The 21,739-nt window shown below is 46.0% G+C and overlaps 1 protein-coding gene across 2 annotated transcripts in view; it reads right to left on the minus strand.

Moving 5' to 3' along the window:
- Positions 1 to 7,665: 7,665 nt before the first annotated feature.
- LOC140715929 (uncharacterized) overlaps positions 7,666 to 21,739 on the minus strand; it is a 288,549-nt gene continuing 274,475 nt past the window's right edge. For both annotated transcript variants that reach the window (XM_073028484.1, XM_073028483.1), the window contains exons 4-5: positions 14,269 to 14,554; positions 7,666 to 8,598 (exon numbers count right to left, since the gene is read on the minus strand). In XM_073028484.1, coding sequence (XP_072884585.1) covers positions 8,432 to 8,598; positions 14,269 to 14,554 — 453 coding nt within the window. In that variant the 3' untranslated portion in view covers positions 7,666 to 8,431. The remainder of the gene's footprint in view (positions 8,599 to 14,268; positions 14,555 to 21,739) is intronic.

The raw sequence follows: 21,739 nt of genomic DNA on the forward strand, positions 1-21,739 counted from the left end.
AAAAAGAAAGCGGGGAGAGCACCAGAGGGAGATGGAGAACAGTCAGAATGATGGGCAGAGAGAGAGAAAAAAAACAAACAACTAAATACATCAGGGATGGGGTAAGAAGGGGAGGAGGGGCATTAATGGAAGTTAAGGAAATCAATGTTCATGCCATCAGGTTGGAGGCTACCCAGCCGGTATATAAGGTGTTGTTCCTCCAACCTGAGTTTGGATTCATTTTGATAGTAGAGGAGGCCATGGATAGACATATCAGAATGGGAATGGGCATTAAATTAAAATGTGTGGCCACTGGGAGATCTTGCTTTCTCTGGCGGACAGTGAAATGGTCTCACTTTGAGGACTCTTTTTCTTGTTATTTCATGCTCTTGGTATTTATTTGCATTTGCACAGTTTGTTGTCTTCTGCACTCTGGTTGATCTTTCACTGATCCTGTTATAGTTACTATTCTAATTTGCTTTTACTGATTTGATTTACTGAGTATGCCCACAGGAAAATGAATCTCAGGTTTGTATGTGGTGACATAGATGTACTCTGATAAAAAAATTTTCTTTGAACTCTGAAAATAGCAACATGTCCCAAAGCCCTTTTTTGAAATGTTATCAAACTGATGCACGGCCAAGTTTGGAGAGGCGGGGCAGGTGGCAAGCAGGGGGGTATTTTCAAGGATCAATATAAAATAACAAAGGGAGGTAAGAAGGCAGTGAAGTTAATACAAAAGAATTCCAAAATTTGGGATCCTGACAGCGAATGCATGAGATATATTGGAGTAGAGAGTCCTTCCAGTAAGTTGAAAACAAGTATGAACATTTTGAACTTGAGACACTGTCGGACTGAGAGAAAATGGAGGTTAATACAATGGCGAACGGAACTTCCTGCAGGTTAGCTTGTGCCAGCCATACTTTGGTCAACCAAGTTTATGGAGAGCAGAAACGGGGAAACCTATCAGAAGCTCAAATTGTCAAGTCGTAGGCACCAAAGTCTCGTCTTTATTGGCAGTAGATTAAGCAAGGTCAGGCTTTGACTATTTAATGGATAAGTACCTTAACTAATATATTAAAATTAAAAACCATTATGTTCTTCAATATAAGGAATGATCTCGTACCAAATACCCATCAGTTTATCTAAGTTGTTGGGTGAAATTATCTGTTCTGATCGGAACCTACCCCAATCACAGACGCTAGAGACCCATGCCGCTAACTTCCCATCGTATTCCATCTGTATATACGTTGGATAAATTGAGATATAAAATCAGGCTGCAAGTAACATCCTCCTTTCTCCAAGGATGGGGGGGGTTGCCTGATAAGGGTGGGACATAAAGCCCGACATGGATCTGTTGGACCAAACACAAAGACTGACATGGATCTGTAGAGCCAAACCTAAAGACCGACATGGATCTATACGGCCAAACATGGATCTTCACCTTGATGCTGAATTTAATTACATTCTAACCCTGATGAATCAGTTAATAATTTTAATTTGACCTGAATTGGTCACGCTCATTTAAAGCCTCACAAAGGACATGTACACACCGGACAATATTAGGTGCACCTGCTCGTTAATGCAAATATCTAATCGGCCAATCATGTGGCAGCAACTCAATGCATGAAAGCATGCAGACACGGTCAAGAGGTTCAGTTGTTGTTCAGACCAAAATGGGGGAAGAAATGTGATCTGAGTGACTTTGACTGTAGAATGATTGTGGTGCTTTGAGTATCTCGGAAACTGATGGTCTCCTGGGATTTTCGTGCACTACAGCCTTTAGAGTTTACAGAGAAAGGTGCAAAAATAAAGAAAAACATCCAGTGAGTAGCAGAACCGTGGGCGAAAGCACCTCGTTAATGAGATAGGTCAGAGGGGAACGGCCAGACTGGCTCGAGCTGACAGGAAGGTGACGGTAACTCGAATGACCACGCCTTGCAACAGAGGTGTGCGGAAGAGTAGCTCTGAATGCACAACACGTTGACCCTTGAAGCAGATGGGCTACAGCAACGTGAGACCCGGAACGCACAGCCAGTGGCAACTTTATCAGCTGCAGGAGGTACTGAATAAAGGTGGCCACTGAGTGTACATAATATTCGTAAGGAACGTAACTATTTTCCACAATATTACCCCACTTACATTTCAGTTGCTCTCTCAGGCAGGCTTGGAGGTATATCTTTAAATGAGTACATTTTGAAGGAATATACTTTGAGTCTAAAGTCATGGGGTGACATCGACGTGTCACTGGGGCAGAAACCGAACAGACTGCAGCAATAAAAAGTTCCAGAGCGCTTACATAAAAGCCTACTTATGGGCTTTGAAATAATAATTATTATAGAGGGTAAAATGTAAAATTCATACACCTTTCTACGTCAAGCCTCAGGAACAGCTCCTGGGAGGAACACTCAAGTTAATTTAGGTTAACGGTCTTCATTCCACATTTCACTTTTTCGATTAAATGCGAGGTTTTCACTGCGTGCCCTTGTGGCTCATCACATTGAGAGCGGAGTCTTCAGGTGAAAAAGGGTTTTGAGAGGAGGATGTAATTAGAGCTGTGAGTACAGAATTAATTCTGTTCCATTTTATATTCACACATTCTGCCTTCTTTTCCCTTCCTCTGTCATTATGAATTCCAAAGTTCACCTTCATGATGAAAGCTGCCAATTTAGCCAATGTTATTCTAATTACATATTACGAACGTAAGACATAGGAGCAGACTTAGGCCATTCACCTCCATTGAGTCTGCTGTACCGTTCAACCATAGGTGATTTATTATCCCTCTCAACCCCCTTCTCCATGCTGTTGGTGGATGTCGAAAGGCAGCTGAGGTTCCCCGACCATATCACAGCCACCACCCTGCGACCAGACATTGTCCTTGTGTCTGAGTCTACGAAGCAGGTGGTGATGCTGGAGCTGACAGTCCCATGGGAAGATCGCTTGGAAGAGGCCTTTGAAAGGAAGCTATCGAAGAACGCAGGACTGGTCAGGCTGGATGGAGGGCGAGGTGTCTCCCAGTGGAGGTTGGTTCTAGGGGATTCGCAGCCCGTTCCTTAGCCAGAGCCTACAGCAATTTGGGCTTCGAGGGAGAGAGGAAGAGGAGAGCCATCCGCAGTACCACCGATGAGGCAGAGAGGGCCTCAAGATGGCTGTGGCTCAAGAGAGGGGAGCCATGGAGTCATGTGTAGCTAGCCATCTGAACACAAGCTGGGGTCTGATCAGCCCCGGCTGGGTCACCTGGAGGAGGGTGTGTGGTGTTGAAAGACCTGAAACCCCCGGTAATTCCAGGAACATCACTGATGATGCATCCAGAAGCGTCAGTAGATGTATGCACACAGTTTTCTCGCCGTAACCTTTAATAAACTGATTAATCAAGAAGGGAACACAAACCAATTCACATAGAGGGATCAGAAGTGGAGAGAGTGAGCAATTTCAAGTTCCTGGGTGCCAATATCCCTGAGGATCTATCCTGGTCCCAACATATCGATGCAGCCACAGAGAAGGCAAGACAGTGACTATGTTTCATTAGGAGTTTGAGGAGATTTAATTTGTCAACTAAAACACACTCGAAACTTTGCAAATCCACCACGGACAGCATTCTGACTGGCTGCATCACTGTCTGGTGGGGCAGGGCGTGGGTTATTGCACAAACTCAAATTAAGTTGCAGAAATTTGTAAACTTGGTCAGCTCCGTCACGGATACCATCCAAGACATCTTCAAGGAGTGGAAACTTGGACGGTGGCGTCCATCGTTAAGGACCCCCACCACTCAGAAAATGCCCTCTTCAACCTGTTACCATCAGGAAGGAGGTACAGAAGCCCGAAGGCACACACTCAGCGATTCAGGAACAGCTTCTTCTCCTCTGCCATCCGATTTCAGAATGGACATTGAACCCATGAAGACTACCCCACTGCTTTTTTATTCCTATTATTTTATACTACTTGTTTAATTTAACTATTTATTTAATATATATATATTTAATGCAACTCAGTTTTTGTCTCTATATTTATTTATCATGTATTTCATTGTACCACTGCCGTAAAGTTAACAAATTTCACGACATATGTCGCTGATATTAAATCTGATTCTGAACCAGATTTAAATCTCCACTTTAAATTTACCCAATGATTTGGCATCCACAGTTACCCATGAAAATGAATTCCACAGATTCCCCACATTCTGGCTAAAGAAATTCCTCCTTATCTCTCCTCTAAAGGGACATCCTTGGATTCTGTGCCTGAGCCCTCTGATCCTAGACTCCATCACTTTTGGAAACATCCCCTCCACGTCTACTCTATCTAGGCCTTTCAATATTCGATAGGCTTCAATGATATCCTCCCCTCCCCACCCCACACCATACTTCATCAAATTACATCATCATAGGCTCCTCATACATTAACCCTTCCATTCCTGGATCATTCTCGTGAACCTCCTCTGGGCCCTCTCCAACCCCTGCACTTTTTCTCTTAGATAAGGGGCCTAAAACTGCTCACAGTACTCCAGCTTCGACCAATGCTTATTTCTGGGAATGATGGCACCAGGGAGCTTTCAATGGTAGGAAAAGAAGACTTTTTTTCTTGCTTCTCTGTGGGAATGTGGACATCACTAGTAATGTGACTATTTACTGCCCCAATTACTGTGGAACTGGGATGGGGAGGGGCAGTTGAAACCAAGCTTGTTAATCAGTCTGGAGTTACATCTGGGCCAAACCAAGAAAGGACAGCAGAATTCCTTTCCTGAAAGACTTTTATGACTAGCTGGCAGTTTCAAATTATTGGCTTTTGACTCTTAATTAAGCAAATTAAATATTTAAGCATGGGGATGGACGTATACAAGAGAATATTTATTGACAACACACAGCTAATAATTTGGGAATATGGCAGGAATTATAATTCCCAGCTAACAGCGTGTCCTACAGTAATTAAAGTCAGCCGATCGTCTGCTTAAGGGGTAAAGTGAAATAGAGAGGACGGCAACTTCCCCCAGTAGGACCAGGGTAATTTTTCTTTGAGAGAAAATGCAGCAAGTCTCCTGTTTCTTGTACCTTGGGGATCAGCCCCTCCACCTCGCTCCCTCTATTGTTGAGCTCAGTAACTCAACCCACATAATTGTACCCAAAGTGTTCCTTCCGGGGACGGTACCTGAAGAGAAGGTGGTGTTGGAAATGCATCAGTGACGGTGAACTCACGTTCACTCTTCATCAGTGGAACGCACCGAAGTGAAGAAGGAAAACCTGACCATTGTATCGTGAAAAGCACGATGGGACCTTTGATCAGCAATGGAAAGAGCGAAGCCACACCGATGTGAGTCAGAGATCTGAAATCAGAATTCTTTCTCCAAAGTACTAAACCTGCTTTGCCCTTTCCAGAAATTGGCAGACCATCCAAAAGTTATTTTTGTTTCACTTTCCCAGCACTGAAATATTTAATTTCTCTCCTGGACGCATGCCTGGGATAATCGGCTGGTTTCCAAATGTAATATTTATGACTGACAGTGCGGAATCTTTAAAGGCCCAAAGCGTGGATGATTTCTCGGGCAGTGTACCCACTCAACAGTCTACCCTGGACAAAACTAATTATATAGGAACACAAGCAGGAGAAGATCTGGAGATACTGGCAGTCCAAGCAACACACACAAAATGCTGCAGGAACTCAACAGGTCAGGCAGCATCTACGGAAAAGAATAAACAGTCAATGCTTCAGGGTGAAGCCATTCCTTTCCAGTCCTGAAGAAGGGTCTTGAACCAAAACGATGGACTGTTTACTCTTTTCCACAGATGCTGCCTGACCTGTTGAGTTTCTCCAGCGTTCTGTGTGTGTAGCTTCTTATATGGGAAATTGGCTAAACATATTCTACAACAAGAAGAATCTCTGCGAGCTTTGCCCTGTCACTTCCATTAGATAACATAATTGTCAAATATCAACAGATTGTTGTTTCATTACATTCTCCTGGTTATCACTTCCATGGATATTTAAACATCTTTTCAGTGACGTTTACCAATTAAGTTACTTTCGGCCTGGTTGGTCACCCGATTCCCTGAACGGGCTCTCTGGCACATTAGTCAACAGAGTCAGGCACTGTCCTACTAGACGGTGTGGGCACAGTGGTCCCAAAACCAGGTGTAAAACTTGCGGAGTAATGGCATCAAACCAGCTTCTACGGCAGCTGTAAACAGGATACTGAGCGAGGGAGAGGCGCGCTGACTGATACCGCTCTTTGACTTGCTCACCGCGGAGGGTGAACTGGAGGGAAAAGATTGGGGGGTGGGCACGGATGGGTGGTGCGGAGAGAAAGAGAGAGAGAGAATGAGAAAGGAAGGACATTAAAAGATGAAGAGGGAAAGTGAAAGAAAGGACAATGGAGAGAAGGGAGGGAGGGAAGGCAAAGGAGGAAGGATTCCTGCTGCTGTCAGTGGGAAGGATTAGCTGGAGAAAGGCTTCCGGACGGAATGACAAATACCCCACTTCTGTTCACACACAACTATTTCCAGGACTTTTCTTCCCAGTGGTTCAGTCGGATTTATTCTGTCCGAGGCATCAGTGAATGGGAATTGTCTGGACACATCAGTGAATGGGGAATGTCCGGACACATCAGTGGATGGGAAATGTCCAGACACATCAGTGGATGGAAAATGTCCGGACACATCAGTGAATGGGGAATGTCCGGACACATCAGTGGATGGGAAATGTTCGGACACATCAGTGGATGGGAAATGTCCAGACACATCAGTGAATGGGAATTGTCTGGACACATCAGTGAATGGGAAATGTCCGGACACATCAGTGAATGGGGAATGTCCGGACACATCAGTGAATGGGAAATGTCCGGACACATCAGTGAATGGGAAATGTTCGGACACATCAGTGAATGGGAAATGTCCGGACACATCAGTGAATGGGAAATGTCTGGACACAATGAATGGGGAATATCCGGACACATCAGTGAATAGGGAATGTTCGGACACATCAGTGAATGGGAAATGTCCGGACACATCAGTGAATGGGAAATGTTCGGACACATCAGCGAATGGGAAATGTCAGGACACATCAGTGATTGGGAAATGTCTGGACACAATGAATGGGGAATGTCCGGACACATCAGTGGATGGGAAATGTCTGGACACAATGAATGGGGAATATCTGGACACATCAGTGAATGGGAAATGTCTGGACACAATGAATGGGAAATGTTCGGACACATCAGTGAATGGGAAATGTCTGGACACATCAGTGAATGGGAAATGTCTGGACACAATGAATGGGGAATGTCCGGACACATCAGTGAATGGGGAATGTCCAGACACAATGAATGGGGAATGTCCGGACACATCAGTGGATGGGAAATGTCCGGACACACCAGTGAATGGGAAATGTCCAGACACATCAGTGAATGGGGAATGTCCAGACACATCAGTGATTGGGAAATGTTCGGACACATCAGTGATTGGGAAATGTTCGGACACATCAGTGATTGGGAAATGTTCGGACACATCAGTGAATAGGGAATGTCTGGACACATCAGTGGATGGGAAATGTTCGGACACATCAGTGATTGGGAAATGTCCGGACACTGCACTGCAGCTGAATGCCTACTTTTAAGGGGTTAGGTTCTGTTTTTCCGGTGTTGCCTACAGATCAAATCAAATCCTCCTCAATCTCCATCTGAATCACAGGTAGGAACAGCTCTTTCAAAACAAATTCTTTTCTTTATTCAGTTTGACACAAACATACTGTATATTCATTCAAAAATTCAGCAACATTAACTTAAGGATATGTCTTGTCCCCTTCAAACCACAGCTATTCGTCGGACATTAATACTTTGTCATTAAACATTTTCAGTAGAGTAACTCTATAGACATCAGGTATTGATTGTCTATCTTCACTGGGCAATCAAACAGGAATCACCTCTTTCAACGTTTTCATTCAAAAACAGAAAAGTAACATTAACACAGTACCAAGCTGTGGCTCACAAGAAGCTCCGAAAGTGGGGGTGGGTGGGGCGGGGAGTAGTCTTGGTAACAATGCAACTATTAGTTCAAATAAGGGAATGTAACATTCTGGGCGAGTAATGTGTATTAAAACCCACTTGTTTTTTATTTCATATGCAAAGCTTCAGCATTTCTCAGTCGCCAAGACCACTCCCAGTGCTCTGCCCCCATTCTATTGTGGTGCTGTAATTGTCTAGAAGCAGTCGCTGTGCTTTGTGGTTTCTGGTCCCCCTGGTAGAGACACCACCCCCACCCCCCTCCCCGCACCCCCCCGTAAGTCTTAGTTGGAACAATGACAGTAAATTCAACAACATCAGTGAAAAAGGCCAGCATTAAAACATCTCTCTGACTCGGCAGAACTTTGCTCAAGTGACATTTGGGATTATTATTCTTTTCTATGCACTTTTTTTTTAAAGAGAACAATCAGTTTACAGTCCGAACAATTAGAGGCACTCTCGAATTGTTTATGCGTAAAACTCCTCCTGCTTGTCGGGTTTTTGGTAAGCTATGCTCGCCTGCTTTGGCTCTTCCAACGTGTAGCTGCCTTCGTCCTTTTTCTTCATTCGGTAGATCAGCAGCATGACCAGGAAGGCGGCGAAGAGGGCTCCGACCACTCCCCCGACGACGACCGCTGTGCAAAAGGAAGCAGAACGTGTTAACGACGAGGGCTGCGCGGAACCGTGAGTGGCCGTGTTCAAAGCTGGAGCAGCGTCGCGGGTGAATGGAGATGGGTGCGTCAGTAAATTTGCAGATGGTGGAGTTGTGGATGGTGTAGAAGAATGGCAAAGAGTACAGCACTGATGCAGATGTGGGCTGAGAAATGGCAGATGCAGTTTAACCCAGATAAATGCACCTCAGTCAGGCAAATGCAGGGCAACAGTACAGTCGACCCTCCTTATCTGCGAGGGATTGGTTCCGGGACCCCTCGCTGATACCAAAAAATGAGGATGCTCAAGTCCCTTTTTCAACCTGTCCCAATGCAGTGGACCTTAGGACCCAGCGGAACCCCAGACCTTATTTAATCTGTCTCAGTGCGGTGGACATTAGGACCCAGCGGTAGAGCTCTGAATCCGCAGGGTTTCTGTTCACGAAAATATTCACGATCGCAATTGAAAATAAAGTAGAAATAATAAAGCAAAATAATAAAAAGGTAAAACGCCATCGGTCATTGGAAAAGCATTAGGCTCTGTTGGTCAACGATCGGAATAATTTTAAAGGATAAAGTGAGAAAGGCCCTGCCCTGATGAAAGCTACAATTATTACTAAGCAACGCAGTGGTTTAATTATTGGGTTTTGGGGTTTTTGATCCTCCACATCAACCCGGCAGGGATGGAGAGCGCGCTCAGAGCGATCTGTCACTGGATCAAGCTCGGGAATTTCCGTTCCTGAGCCTGGCACTGAAACATGCATTCTTAAGTGTTTTATATGCATAGAAAGGTATAATATATACTATATACTAAGACAAATGTTTGACTAACTGACGCTAAATAATACCGGATGTACCTGTTCCGACTTACTTAGTAAGAGAACTTCCAATTTTTTTCGATCCCGATCCACAATAACCCACGCATATCCTCCCGTATACTTTAAGTCATCTCTAGATCACTTATAATACCTAATACAATGTAAATGCTATGTAAAATAGTTGTTATACTGAATTGTTTAGGGTACTTGCTTGAGCAACAAGTGCTGGAAGAACACTTCCGGGTTTTCTCGATTCGCGGTGGGTTGAATTCGCGGATGCGGAGCTCGCGGATAAGGAGGGCCGACTGTACCCTGTTAAGGTCAAGGTCCTTAGCAGTGTTCCTGAGCAGAAGGATCTTGAGATTCATAGCTCCTTGAAAGTGGCTACACAGGTCAGTAAGGTGGTCAAGAAAGCTTATGGGATGTTTACTTTTATTAGTCGAGGCATTAAGTTCAAAGCTCAAGAGGTTATGTTGGAAATTTATAAAAGTCTGGTTAGGCCACATCTGCATAGTTCTGGTCACTCCAACTATGGGAAGGACGTTGAGGCTTTGGAGAGGGTGCTGAAGAGGTTTACCAGGATGCCTACCGGTTTAGAGGGCATATTCTATCGTGAATAAACTTAGGTCGTTTCCTCTGGAGTGCCGGAGACTGCGGGGAGATCTGACAAAGGTTTAAAGGATAATGAGAATATGTCTATGAAGGTGCTCAGTCATCCAGGTCATTGTATATCAAGCAGTAGTAAATCAAGGCAACTGGACTTGCCGCGTTGTCGGGAAGAAGTTTCGCTGCTCATCCGAGAGGCTTCTTCAGTCCTGATTAACGCCGGGTAGTTTTCCGGTTTATGAACTCTGTGAGTTGTTTAAAGGTATAGCAGTATAACAATCACATGAGGGTCATTAAGAGTCGTAGAGGTAATGAGAGGTTCATTAGTCTTATCTTTGCATGAATGGAGGTGTAAACTGTTGTGCAGAAGCCAGGATAGAATCTATCAACCTCTGCCTTAAATATACATTAAGACTTGGCCTCCATGGCTGCCTGTGGCAAAGAATCCACAGATTCACCACTCTCTGGCTAAAGAAATTCCTCCTCATCTCTCTTCTAAAGTGACACCCTCTATTCTGTGTCCGCTGGTCTTCGACACTCCACAGTAGCGGACATCCTCTCCACATTCATTCTATCAATAGGTTGCAATGAGGTCACCCCTCATTCTTCTGAATTCTAGCAAATACAGGCCCAGAGCCATCAAATGCTCTTCATATGACAAGCACCCGCACATGTTTTTCTCACCCCTTATGGGTAGTGTGTGTGTATTTTTCCCTCAATCTCGGGTCCTCTACCAGAGGCCTGGGAGCTTGAGGGTTCTGTCCAGTATCCTTGCTGTTCCCAGTAGTGCGCTCTCCTGGACCGAGATCTCGGATGTTGTTGGAGCCACTCTCCCAGTCCAGGTGTCACAGCTTCAAATGTTCCTATCACCACCGGGATTACTCCAGCTTTAACCTTCCACACCCTTTCTGTCAGCTTTTTTAACCCCTGGTATTTCTCCAACTTCTCACATTCTTTCATCCTGATGTTACTGTTATTCGGGATTGCCACATCCATGACTATTGCTTTCTTCTGTTCCTTGTCCAGTATTCCTATGTCTGGCTGGTTGGCCAATACCTGCTTATCAGTCTGTATTTGGAAGTCCCACTGGATCTGAGCTCTGTCATTCTCCACGACCTTCTCGGGTGCTTCCCATTTGGACTGGGGAGTGTCCAATCCATACGCAGCACGGATATTCCTGTACACAATTCCTGCAACTTGGATGTGCTGCCCCTGCCTGCATCCTGCACCCTGCTACTACGTGCTGGATGGTTCCAGAGGATTCCGCGCACAGTCTGCATCCTGGGTCTTGTCCGGTGTGAAAGAACTCCGCTTCTATTGCTCGTGTGCTCAGCGCCCGTCCTCCTGCAGCCATGAGCAGGGCCTCTGTGCTGTCCCTCAGCCCTGCCATTTCCAGCCATTGGTTGGACCTTCTTATGTCAGCCACGTCTGATATCTGGCGATGGGACAGCGGCTTGTCCTGCCATGGCCCCTGGTCCTCTGGCTTCATCCACTTCCACTTCCACGTCTCCTGCCTGCTGTTGGGATATTCTCCGAGCAGCTCATCCTTAGGGACCATTATCCTGGCATTTTCATGGATATTTCACACTGCTTCCCGTACTGTGACCTTGACACTTCCAAATCCCTGTCCTCCTTTATTCCGGCAGGTGTACAGTCGCTTGATGTTGGACTTTGACTGGAATCCTCCATGTACTGGAAACATAGAAATCTACCGCACATTATAGGCCTTCAGCCACGATGTGCCAACCGTGTAACCTACTCTGAAACCTACCTAGTATTTCCCTACCGCATAGCCCTCTATTTTTCTAAGCTCCATGTACCTATCTAAGAGTCTTGTAAAAGACCCTATCGTATCCACCTCTACCACTGTCGCTGGCAGTGCATTCCACGCACCCACCACTCTCTGTGTGAAAAACTTAACTCTGACACCCCCCTTGTACCAAGCATCTTAAAACTATGCCCCCTCGTGTTAGCCATTTCAGCCCTGGGAAAAAGCCTCTGTCTATCCCCACGATCAATGCCTCTCATCATCTTATACACCTAAATTGCTGGTATTGTTGGTAGTTTCCGCGTCTTGATATCAACGGCTTCCAGTTTCTTCCTTGGCCAGCACACTACTGTGGTTGGGTATCTGATTACTGGCAGGGCGAATGCGTTGATGTCTTTGAGCTTGTTCTTCCCATTCAGCTGGCTTTTTAGGACCTATCTCACTCTTTGGAGGCACTTGGATGTTGCAGGTATTTGTAGCGGTCCTGTACATCTCGTTTGTGGTCTTCAGGTACCTCGACTTCTTCAGCCTTGATGAGTTTGGCTCTCTTCACGACCATCCGGCTGCACTTCTCCAGTCCAACTGACATCCCGATGTCTCTGCTGTACACCCTTGTCAGGTGTGTGTGTTTATGTATAAATATTTTACTGATACCCGATATGCGATCGCTATCTTGTACGTGCGAGGACTAGGCCTCGAGCGGTGGTGTCGCCTGTTTACAGCTACCGGGAGAAAGGCGTAGGAGCCAGTGCTCTCCACCGGGGGCAGTGTGGTGCGGTGTCCAGGCCAGAGTCGGTGCAGCTCCCCATTGTTCACCCAGCAGATGACAAGCTCCGTTGTGGTCCTCTGCAGATCACAGCAGTGTCGCATGGCTTAAGTTTGGACTCTAATACTGAGTGGCTGTATCTTTCTACCTTATACGTGCTACGTGTGCTGTGTATGACTGCTGGCATTGTGTTTTGCACCTTAGCCCTGGAGTAATGGTGTCTCATTTGGCTTTGTTCATGTGGGGCTGAACGACAATTAAACTTGAATTGAGTTAAATGGAATCAATAGGTGAAAGTGAAGGTCAAATGTCATGATTCTTAACAGTGTGGAGGAACAGAGGGATCTTGGGGTCCACATCTGTAGATCTCTCAAAGTTGCAGCACAAGATGACAGGGTGATTTGGCCTTGATTGAGTTCAAGAGCTGTGAGGTAAACGGTGCAGCTCTATAAAATTCTGGCTAGACCACACTTGAAGTGTTGGGTTCAGTTCTGGAAGAATGTGGAGGTTTTGGAGCGGGTGCAAGGGAGACCTACTTGGATTCGAGAGCATGGTTTATGTGGTTAGATTGAACGAACTACGGCTTTTCTCTTTGGAGCAAATCAGAATGAGAAGGGACGTGATAGAGGGCTACAAGATGATAAGAGGCATAGATTGAGTGGCTTTCCAGATGATTGGAGGGATGTTTTACGCAGGGAATGGAATTCACTGCCAAGGTGGTGGTGGAGTCAGATACATCAGGAACATTGAAGAGACTCTGACATAACCACAAGGATGAAGGAGAAATGGAAGACTATGTGAACGGGGACGCAACCAGAAACAAGAGGAAATCCGAGCAGCGCACTCAAAATGCAGGAGGAACTGAGCAGGCCAGGCAGCATCTATGGAAAGGTGTAGTGTCGACATTTCAGGACAAATCCTGCCGAAGGGTTTTGGCCCGAAACGTTGACTGCACCCTTTTCCTAGATGCTACCTGACCTGCTGAGTTCCTCCAGCATTTTGTGTGTGTTGGTGAAAGGGAAAGGTTAGCTTGACCTTAGAGTTGTAAAAAGGTTGGCAAAGCATTGTGGGCAAAGGGGTTGTACTGTGCTGTGCTGTTCTATGCTCAATATTGAAACCGTGAATGTGTTTGTTCTTCAGGGCTTCAGAGTCTTCCTACGCCTGACATTGTTGATCCTTTTTGCGCCTTGTGGCACATTGGGTGTCATTTTTGCCATTTCCGTAGCATTTGACTGTTTTTTTGACAAGACTGAGTCGCTAGCTCGACACTCAACCCAGCACGGATAGAAAGCATGCAGGGAGCCAGCCGGATTCGAACCCGGGACCACTCGCCTCGAAGTCCGGTGCTGATGCCACTGCACCACCGGCCAGTGGAACACCTTACACAGTATCCCAATATTTATTTTGAAATTTTCCAACTTCTGCTTTATAAGAATGTGTGTGAATGTATTTAACTGATAAACCACACTCGTCATCCCAAAGTAGAATTACTGGGATCAATTCCTCTCCTCTAAGAATCTCTTCAAGACCCAGCTTCCTGAACTCTTGTTACCCTGTACTTGGCAATGCGGCCTTGGCCAAAATGTCCCAAACACTGATGCTCCTGACACCAATACAAAGCCAAAGCTGAGTGGAGATAAAAGGGTCATTACAAGTGACACATGTTGGGTGCAGACTGCAAGAAAGATTTCCCTTACCTACTAAAACTTCTTTCCTCTCCAATATGTTCTTCTGGGGTAATTGTGCAGCTGATGATGAACTGCCAGAGTCTATTGCATTGTCTATGATATCGGGCAGGTCAATTTTCCCAGTGCCCCGGACCGTTGGCTGTGTGATAGCTGCAAGCACTTCGTTATTTGCCTCGCGGTTCACCACTTCCACTTCCTCGGTGATCTCGAAGTCTCCACTAGGAGAACCTGCCGCTGGAGCCTCCACTTCATTGTTAATGGTCACCTCTTCCACCTGCTCACTGGAGCTCGTCTTCTGTGGCCACAATTCAAAAAAGAAAACAAAAACGTTCAGTAAGAGCAAAATTCACTCCGCGTTCCTTCACATTGAAATGCAATGGCAGAGGGTGGAGAGGCATATTTCGCTTTGCTTCTTTTAAACTCTCCTCATTGATACCATCAAGGAATCAGAATCAGGTTTAATCTCACTGGCATGTGTCGTGAAATTTGTTGTCTTTGAGGCAGCAGCTCAATGATAGAGGAAAAGAGTGAAATACAGAATTATAGTAAATTGTTAAATTAATTAAGTAGTGCCAAGATAGAGATAAAGAATTAGTGAGGTTAGTGTTCATGGGTTCATTCAGAAATCGGGTGGCAGAGGGGAAGAAGCCATTCCTGAATCATTGCGTGTGTGTCTTCAGGCTTTTCTGTACCTTCTCCCTGATAGTAGAATGAGAACAGGGCGTGTCCAGGGTGCTGGGGTCCTTAATGATGGACGCCGTCTCTCTGAGGCACTGCTCCTTGTAGGTGTCCTGGACACTACAGGGGTTACAAAGGAGGCACGGGAGCCTGAAGACGCACACTCAACATTTTAGGAGCTGTTTCTTATAACCATATAACAATTACAGCACGGAAACAGGCCATCTCGGCCCTTCTAGTCCGTGCCGAATGCTTACTCTCACCTAGTCCCACCGACCTGCACTCAGCCCATAACCCTCCGTTCCTTTCCTGTCCATATACCTATCCAATTTTTTTTAAATGACAATATCGAACCTGCCTCTACCACTTCTACTGGAAGCTCGTTCCACACAGCTACCACTCTCTGAGTAAAGAAATTCCCCCTTGTGTTACCCCTAAACTTTTGCCCCTCAACTCTCAACTCATGTCCTCTTGTTTGAATCTTCCCTACTCTCAATGGAAAAAGCCTATCCACGTCAACTCTATCTATCCCCCTCATTATTTTAAATACCTCTATCAAGTCCCCCCTCAACCTTTTACGCTCCAAAGAATAAAGTCCTAACTTGTTCAACCTTTCCCTGTAACTTAGGTGCTGAAACCCAGGTAACATTCTAGTAACATTCTTCCCATCTGCCGTCAGATTTCTCAATGGACGATGAACCCATCCTCACTTTCTTGCTCTCTTTTTACACTATTTATTTATTATTTTTATTATAATCCTTATTAAGACTTTTACTGATTTCTTTTGCATATTGCACTGTCCTGCTGCCCGCTGAACAGCTAGTTTCACAACATTTGTCAGTGATAATAAACATGGTCCTGACACTGCTTTGGGAGCTGAGCAGCCGTCAAGCATCAGCCAATCACTTTTCACTTAGCAGTTTGGGAAGGCAAAGCGTGGCGAGGATGGCCCGTGACTGGGGATTGGCTGCAGTGTGGGGCAGGTGGGGAGAAGGTCAGGAATTGAGACCTCCTGAACGTGCCCAGGAGGTCTCAATATTTGGCGACCCTGGCAGTGCCCAACAGATCGTGATTACTACCAGAATGAATGGCACGCTGCTTCGGCCATGATGTACTGACAGTGTGCGGTATTTCTACTGAAAATCTCCTTGAAGTTGGCCCACCTAGAACATGGTTTAAATGAATTTAAGATAAGACACAGGGAACAAACGCCTATCGAACTTGTGCACGTTAAAAATGCCTGTAAGGAGTTTGTACGTTCTCCCCGTGACCGCCTGGGTTTTCCTCCGGGTGACTCGATTTCCTCCCACAGTCCAAAGGAGGGTAAGTTAACTGGTCATTGTAAATTGTCCTGTTATTAGGCTAGGGTTAAATCGGGGTTTTGCTAGGCGTTGTGGCTCGAATGGCCTCTTCCATGCTGTCTCTACATAAATAAATAAACAAATAATAAGCCGGCCCTTTTAGCGTAGAAGCTATTTCTGGGTTCACCAGAGAGATTTTGCTAGGAGCTATGCTTCCATTCACCTGGACGAGACTGCTAGGGGACTTTTGCTGCTTTGCCCCTACTAGTCCCAGGATTATACATGTTTTGACAAGCATGAAAGTGGGAAATTTGCCACACTGAGCTCTGGAATCTAACCAGCAATGCTGGAGGTATCTCTAAATCACATTAAAACTTATGCAACTAGATGAGTCTGCCCCTTTGGAACAAAAGTTATTTCTGAGTCTCTGAGTGAAAGTTTGCTTGGATTTGTGCCTCCGTTTAACAAGACGAGGCCATTGGGGAATTTTTGGGTCCATGAGAAACTTATCAAAGTACATGTATGTAGCCCTGAGATCCGTCCTCCCCACAGACGGCCACGAAACAACGAAACACCACGGAACCTGTTGGAAGAGAAACTTCAACAACCACCCCTCTCCCCCACCATTTGCGAAACAGCAAGTTGCGCAAACGGCAACAAGAACGAGCAAAAACACAGAGGGTAAAACTCCACTTCGAAAGAGTTCAGCTCAGTGTTCGGTGTGCAGGCTGCCCCGGTTCCAAGTCACCCAGAACAGCAAGAGATAAAGGGTCGACCAGGAACTACAGTCGGATCCACAAACCGCAGACCCAGAACTGGGGTACCGTCCTCCAAATGCATCGTGGGGGAGAGAGAGAGACAGACAGAGAGACCAGTTGAGTGCAGGAATATTCCCTCAGGAGCAGCAAGAGGCCATCACACGCAGACACCTTCCTCGGGCAGCAGCGGGCATGAGGCTGGTAGACGGCGCTGAACACCCGTTCACCTTCCGCGATCTTTCAATCTACCGCGATGTTTTAGTCATTGAGATCGGGGAGAAATGGAGTTGGTCATGGGCTCATGCCTCATCTCGCTTCCCGGAGCCACAGCAAATTACCAGAGTGCACAACTGGCCCGAAAACACACCATCAAACTGCAGATCACAGGCAGTTAGCCTACCTCTGGGATGGTGGCAGAGACCAGAGCACCCATGGAAAACTCGGGCAGCCACAGGGATAAGGGGCAAAGTCAGCACAGGCAGGGTTAGGGAAAGTAAATATCTGTTACACGTTTCATCGCCTCGTTCTTCCACTCCTTTTCCTCACAAGCACTGACCATGGCAGGCAAGCATTGCAGTTTACTGCACCAGAAATCACCCATCAGGGTTAAATCCCGCCGCTGTCTCTGAAGAGCTTGTACCTACTCTCCGTGACCATGTGGGCCTCCTCGGAGTGCTCCAGTTTCCTCCCACATTTCAAAGATGCTCGGGTTAGGGTTAGTAACCTGTGGCCATGCTACATTGACACTGGAAGTGTGGCAACACTTACGGTCTGTCTCAAGCACGATCCTCAGACCGTGTCGGTCACTGTCGCAAATGACACATTTCACTGTATGTTTCAATGTTTAGATGTACACCTGATAAACAAATCTAATCTTAAATCTTTAAAGCTACACATTAAATTTAGAAACTCATTCTGCAAACTGTGGTGAGGTGGATGGTGCAAGTAAGGAATGGCGTCTGCATATACTGGCCCCTGTGCTCACCGACCTGGCCCAGTGTTTATTCAACACAAAGGGTAAGTTAGGGGGTTTTTGTGGTTAGGACATATAAAAAATAACTCCAGCAAGTAACTTCAGCCAATCAACCTTCAGATCTGAATATGGATTGTATATTAAATTTAAAATGCAGCTCCGGACAACGGGTTCCGAAAAGTTGTGAACCACAGTTAATTGGAAGATCAGACAATGCTGATCTAAAATTCATTTGTGTGTCTGTAGTGTAGGTGTGAAGAAGGAAATGTAAAAGTTATATGTAAGTCAAAGGAAAGCATTGTGGATGCATTGTAATTATTGGAATCGTCCTTTGATCATATAAAATGTCAGGTAGTGTTGGGTCGAGGAGGTCTCTTCCTCTGAAAGGGTCTCAATATGATGCCTGCTGTGTCTCATTTTGTCGAATAAAGAGACTGCTTCATTTCTACCAGCTACTTATCTCCGGTGACTTTGTTCACGTGACAACAGGGCGGAGCAAACTGTCTCGCTGCACTGAAAGGGATCCCAAGGCAGAGTTGGCTCCAAGAACCTCTTGTCGGGTTTAGGCAGTGTCTCCCCATGACCCGTTCCTGGAACGGCGCCCCCAAGAACCTCTTGTAGGGTTTAGGCAGTGTCTCCCCATGACCCGTTCCTGGAACGGCACCCCCAAGAACCTCTTGTAGGGTTTAGGCAGTGTCTCCCCATGACCCGTTCCTGGAACGGCACCCCCAAGAACTTCTGCACTGATTTTGAAGGCCTCCCACACAAGTACTTAAAGACTATTCAGGCAGAATTAACAAAATAAGAAAAATTTTAATTAAAAGTGTCTTCAGGTACTAAAACGTAGCTCAAAATAAAGGGAAACGGTGCAGACATTTTTCTTCAGTGAATGACAGGGGCCGCTGCCCTCCCTGGAGTGAAGCTGAGCGGTTTGGTACAAGCTACACCAGTTTCCCTCCAAGCCCTCAGACCTCTGGTGAATTCAAACGCGTCAGTGTTTGACGTCATTGTATCGTGGAGTTCTGCTTTGAGCCTTACGAGTGCAGGAGACTGTGATGTGCTGAGCCCAGCATGCTGCCAATTGACAGACTCACTTTCATTCCCCACTCCCGCAGTCTGTGGACCAGAAATACCGAGGTCCCTCTGTACTTTACCCACTTTCAGCACTCTGTCCTTCTAAATCATAACCTGCATGCTGATTTCTCTTCCTAACGTGCAGACGCTTAGCATCTCACATTAAACTGTTGCCAGTCTTTTGCCCACTCACTCAGTCTATGGGGGGGCTATGGTGCAGTCAATGGGAGTAGGCAGTTTGGCACGGACCAGATGGGCCGAAGGGCCTTTTTCTGTGCTGTACTTTTCTATGACTCCATCTATATCCTGTTGCAGATTCAAGCAGCCTTATCTCAAATTGTCCTCCAACTTTTCTCAATGCATGAGCAGATTTGGAAACCTCATAGATTGTTCATTAACGTGAAGAATGAACAACCACAGGCCAAGGTCTGATCCTTCAGATGTTTCACTGGGTATCCCCTTCCAGTCTGGAAATTATCCATTTATTCCAGATTTCTGGTCTCTATGAAACAAGCTGTTTTTAATCTTTTCCAACAAAACCGCGAGCTCTGAAATTATGCACCAGCCTCTTATGCTGGAAGTGGAATTGGCCTATTATACGACCATAAGACATGGGGCCGAAGTAGGCCATTCTGCTGATTGAGCCCGCTCTGCTCTACAGTGATGGCTGAGATTTTTTCTTCTCAACCCCAAGCTCATGCTTTCAAAGAACACGGATGAGTACAGCACAGGAACAGGCCATTCAGCCCACAATGTTGTACTGAACCAGCTGAAAATCAAATCAAAAACACTCAAACACTAATCCCTCCTATCTACACCATGTTCATATCCCTCCATCTTCCCTACATCCATGTACCTATTCAAATGACTTTTAAAAACCTCTAGTGTATTTGTCTCCACCACCAGACCAGGCAACGGATTCCAGTCATCCACCACTCTCTGAGTAAAAAACTTACCCCTCACGTCCCCCTTGAACCTACCCCCTCTCACCCTCAATGTATGCCCTCTGGTATTAGACATTTCAACCCTTGGAAACAGATGCTCCCTGTCCATTCTATCTATGCCTCTCATAATCTTGTCAGCCTTTATCAGATCTCGCCTCGGTCTCCAGCACTCCAGAGAAAACATCCCACATTTATCCATCCTCTCATGATAGTGCATGCCCTCTAAACCAGGCATCATCCTGGTGAACCTCTTCCGTACCCTCTCCAAAGCCTTAGCATCAACGGTTTACAGTATAGGCAACGTGGGTTCAATTCCCGCTACCGCCTGCAAGGATTTGTACGTTGCCCCCGTGACCACGCGGGTTTCCTCCGGGTGCTCCGGTTTCCTCCCGCGGTCCAAAGACGTACCGGTTGGTCATTTTGAAAACCGTCCTGTGATTAGGCTACGGTTGAACGGGAGGGTTGCTGGGTGGCGTGGCCTGTTCCGCGGTGTATCTCAATAAACAAATAGACATCTTTGAGCCCACCGCGTTGATGCAATCATGGCGAAGGCACGCCAGCGACTGCACTTCATGCGGAGTTTGAGGAGGTTTGGTAAGTCACCAAAGAATTCTGACGTGGGGAGCCTTCTGCCTAGTATGGAGACACCAGTGCGCAGGATCGAAAGAGACTTCAACCCTCCCCACCATCGAGGACACTGTCAAAAAGACGGACCCTCACCCTCCAGGACGTGCCCTCTTCTCATTACTACAATCAGGGAGGAGGTTCAGGAGCCTGAAGACCCACAGCTGCTTCCACGCTGCCATCAGATTTCTGAATGGTCCATGAACCCATTAAACGCTTCTACATTACATTTTACTTCCTCTTTTACATTACTCGTTTATTTTTATTGTAGCGTGGAGGTTCTGACGTGGCTTCCACCTCTGCCACGAGGAGGCTGCCCTCCAGGCGAAGGAGCCACACACTATATTCCGTCTGACATGACGGCATGAATATCGATTTCTCCTTCCAGTTAAAAAAAATCCCTCCCCCACCTCCCCTCCTCTTCTATTCCCCACCTTTACCTCTCCTGCCTATCACCTCCCCTGGGTCCCCTCCTCCTTCCCTTTCTCCTCTGGTCCACTCTCCTCTCCTATCGGATTCCTTCCTCTCCAGCCCTTTACCTTCCCCGCCCACTTGGCTTCACCTACCACCTTCTAGCTACCCGCCTTCCCCTCCCCCCCACCTTTTCAATCATCTTCCCCCTTCCTTTTCAGTCCTGAGGGTGTCGGCCTGAAACGTCGACTGTTTGTTCCTTCCACAGACGCTGCCTGACCTGCTGAGTTCCTCCAGCGTTCTGTGTCTGTTGCTTAGAGCAATTTGTTATGCCTGCGCTGAACTGCAGCCATTAAACAATAAATATTATTCACTTCTCAATTCGGATGTAAAATTTCAAAAGGTGTGGGGACCTTTTCTTAAATACTTTCATAACCCCCCTTTAGATTAAGTTTATTCTTTTTAATCCCTTACTTTCAGCTTTATTTTCTCTCTGTAAGTTCTATGCTTTCTTTTTGATGGAAATTACATTATTGTTTTGGTAGTAGGCATTATTATTCTTTTCAAAATTTATATTTACAGCTCTGTGGGGTGGAACGCTCCGATTAATTTTTTTACATATTGTAATGGTTGGCCTGGAGTTCCACAGTGGGAGGGTGGGGAGGATACTAACTTTATATGAGTTTATTCTGGGTGCTGTTTCCTTATTATGAATTA

Source organism: Hemitrygon akajei, chromosome 24, assembly GCF_048418815.1.
Source record: "Hemitrygon akajei chromosome 24, sHemAka1.3, whole genome shotgun sequence".
Lineage (NCBI taxonomy): Eukaryota > Metazoa > Chordata > Chondrichthyes > Myliobatiformes > Dasyatidae > Hemitrygon > Hemitrygon akajei.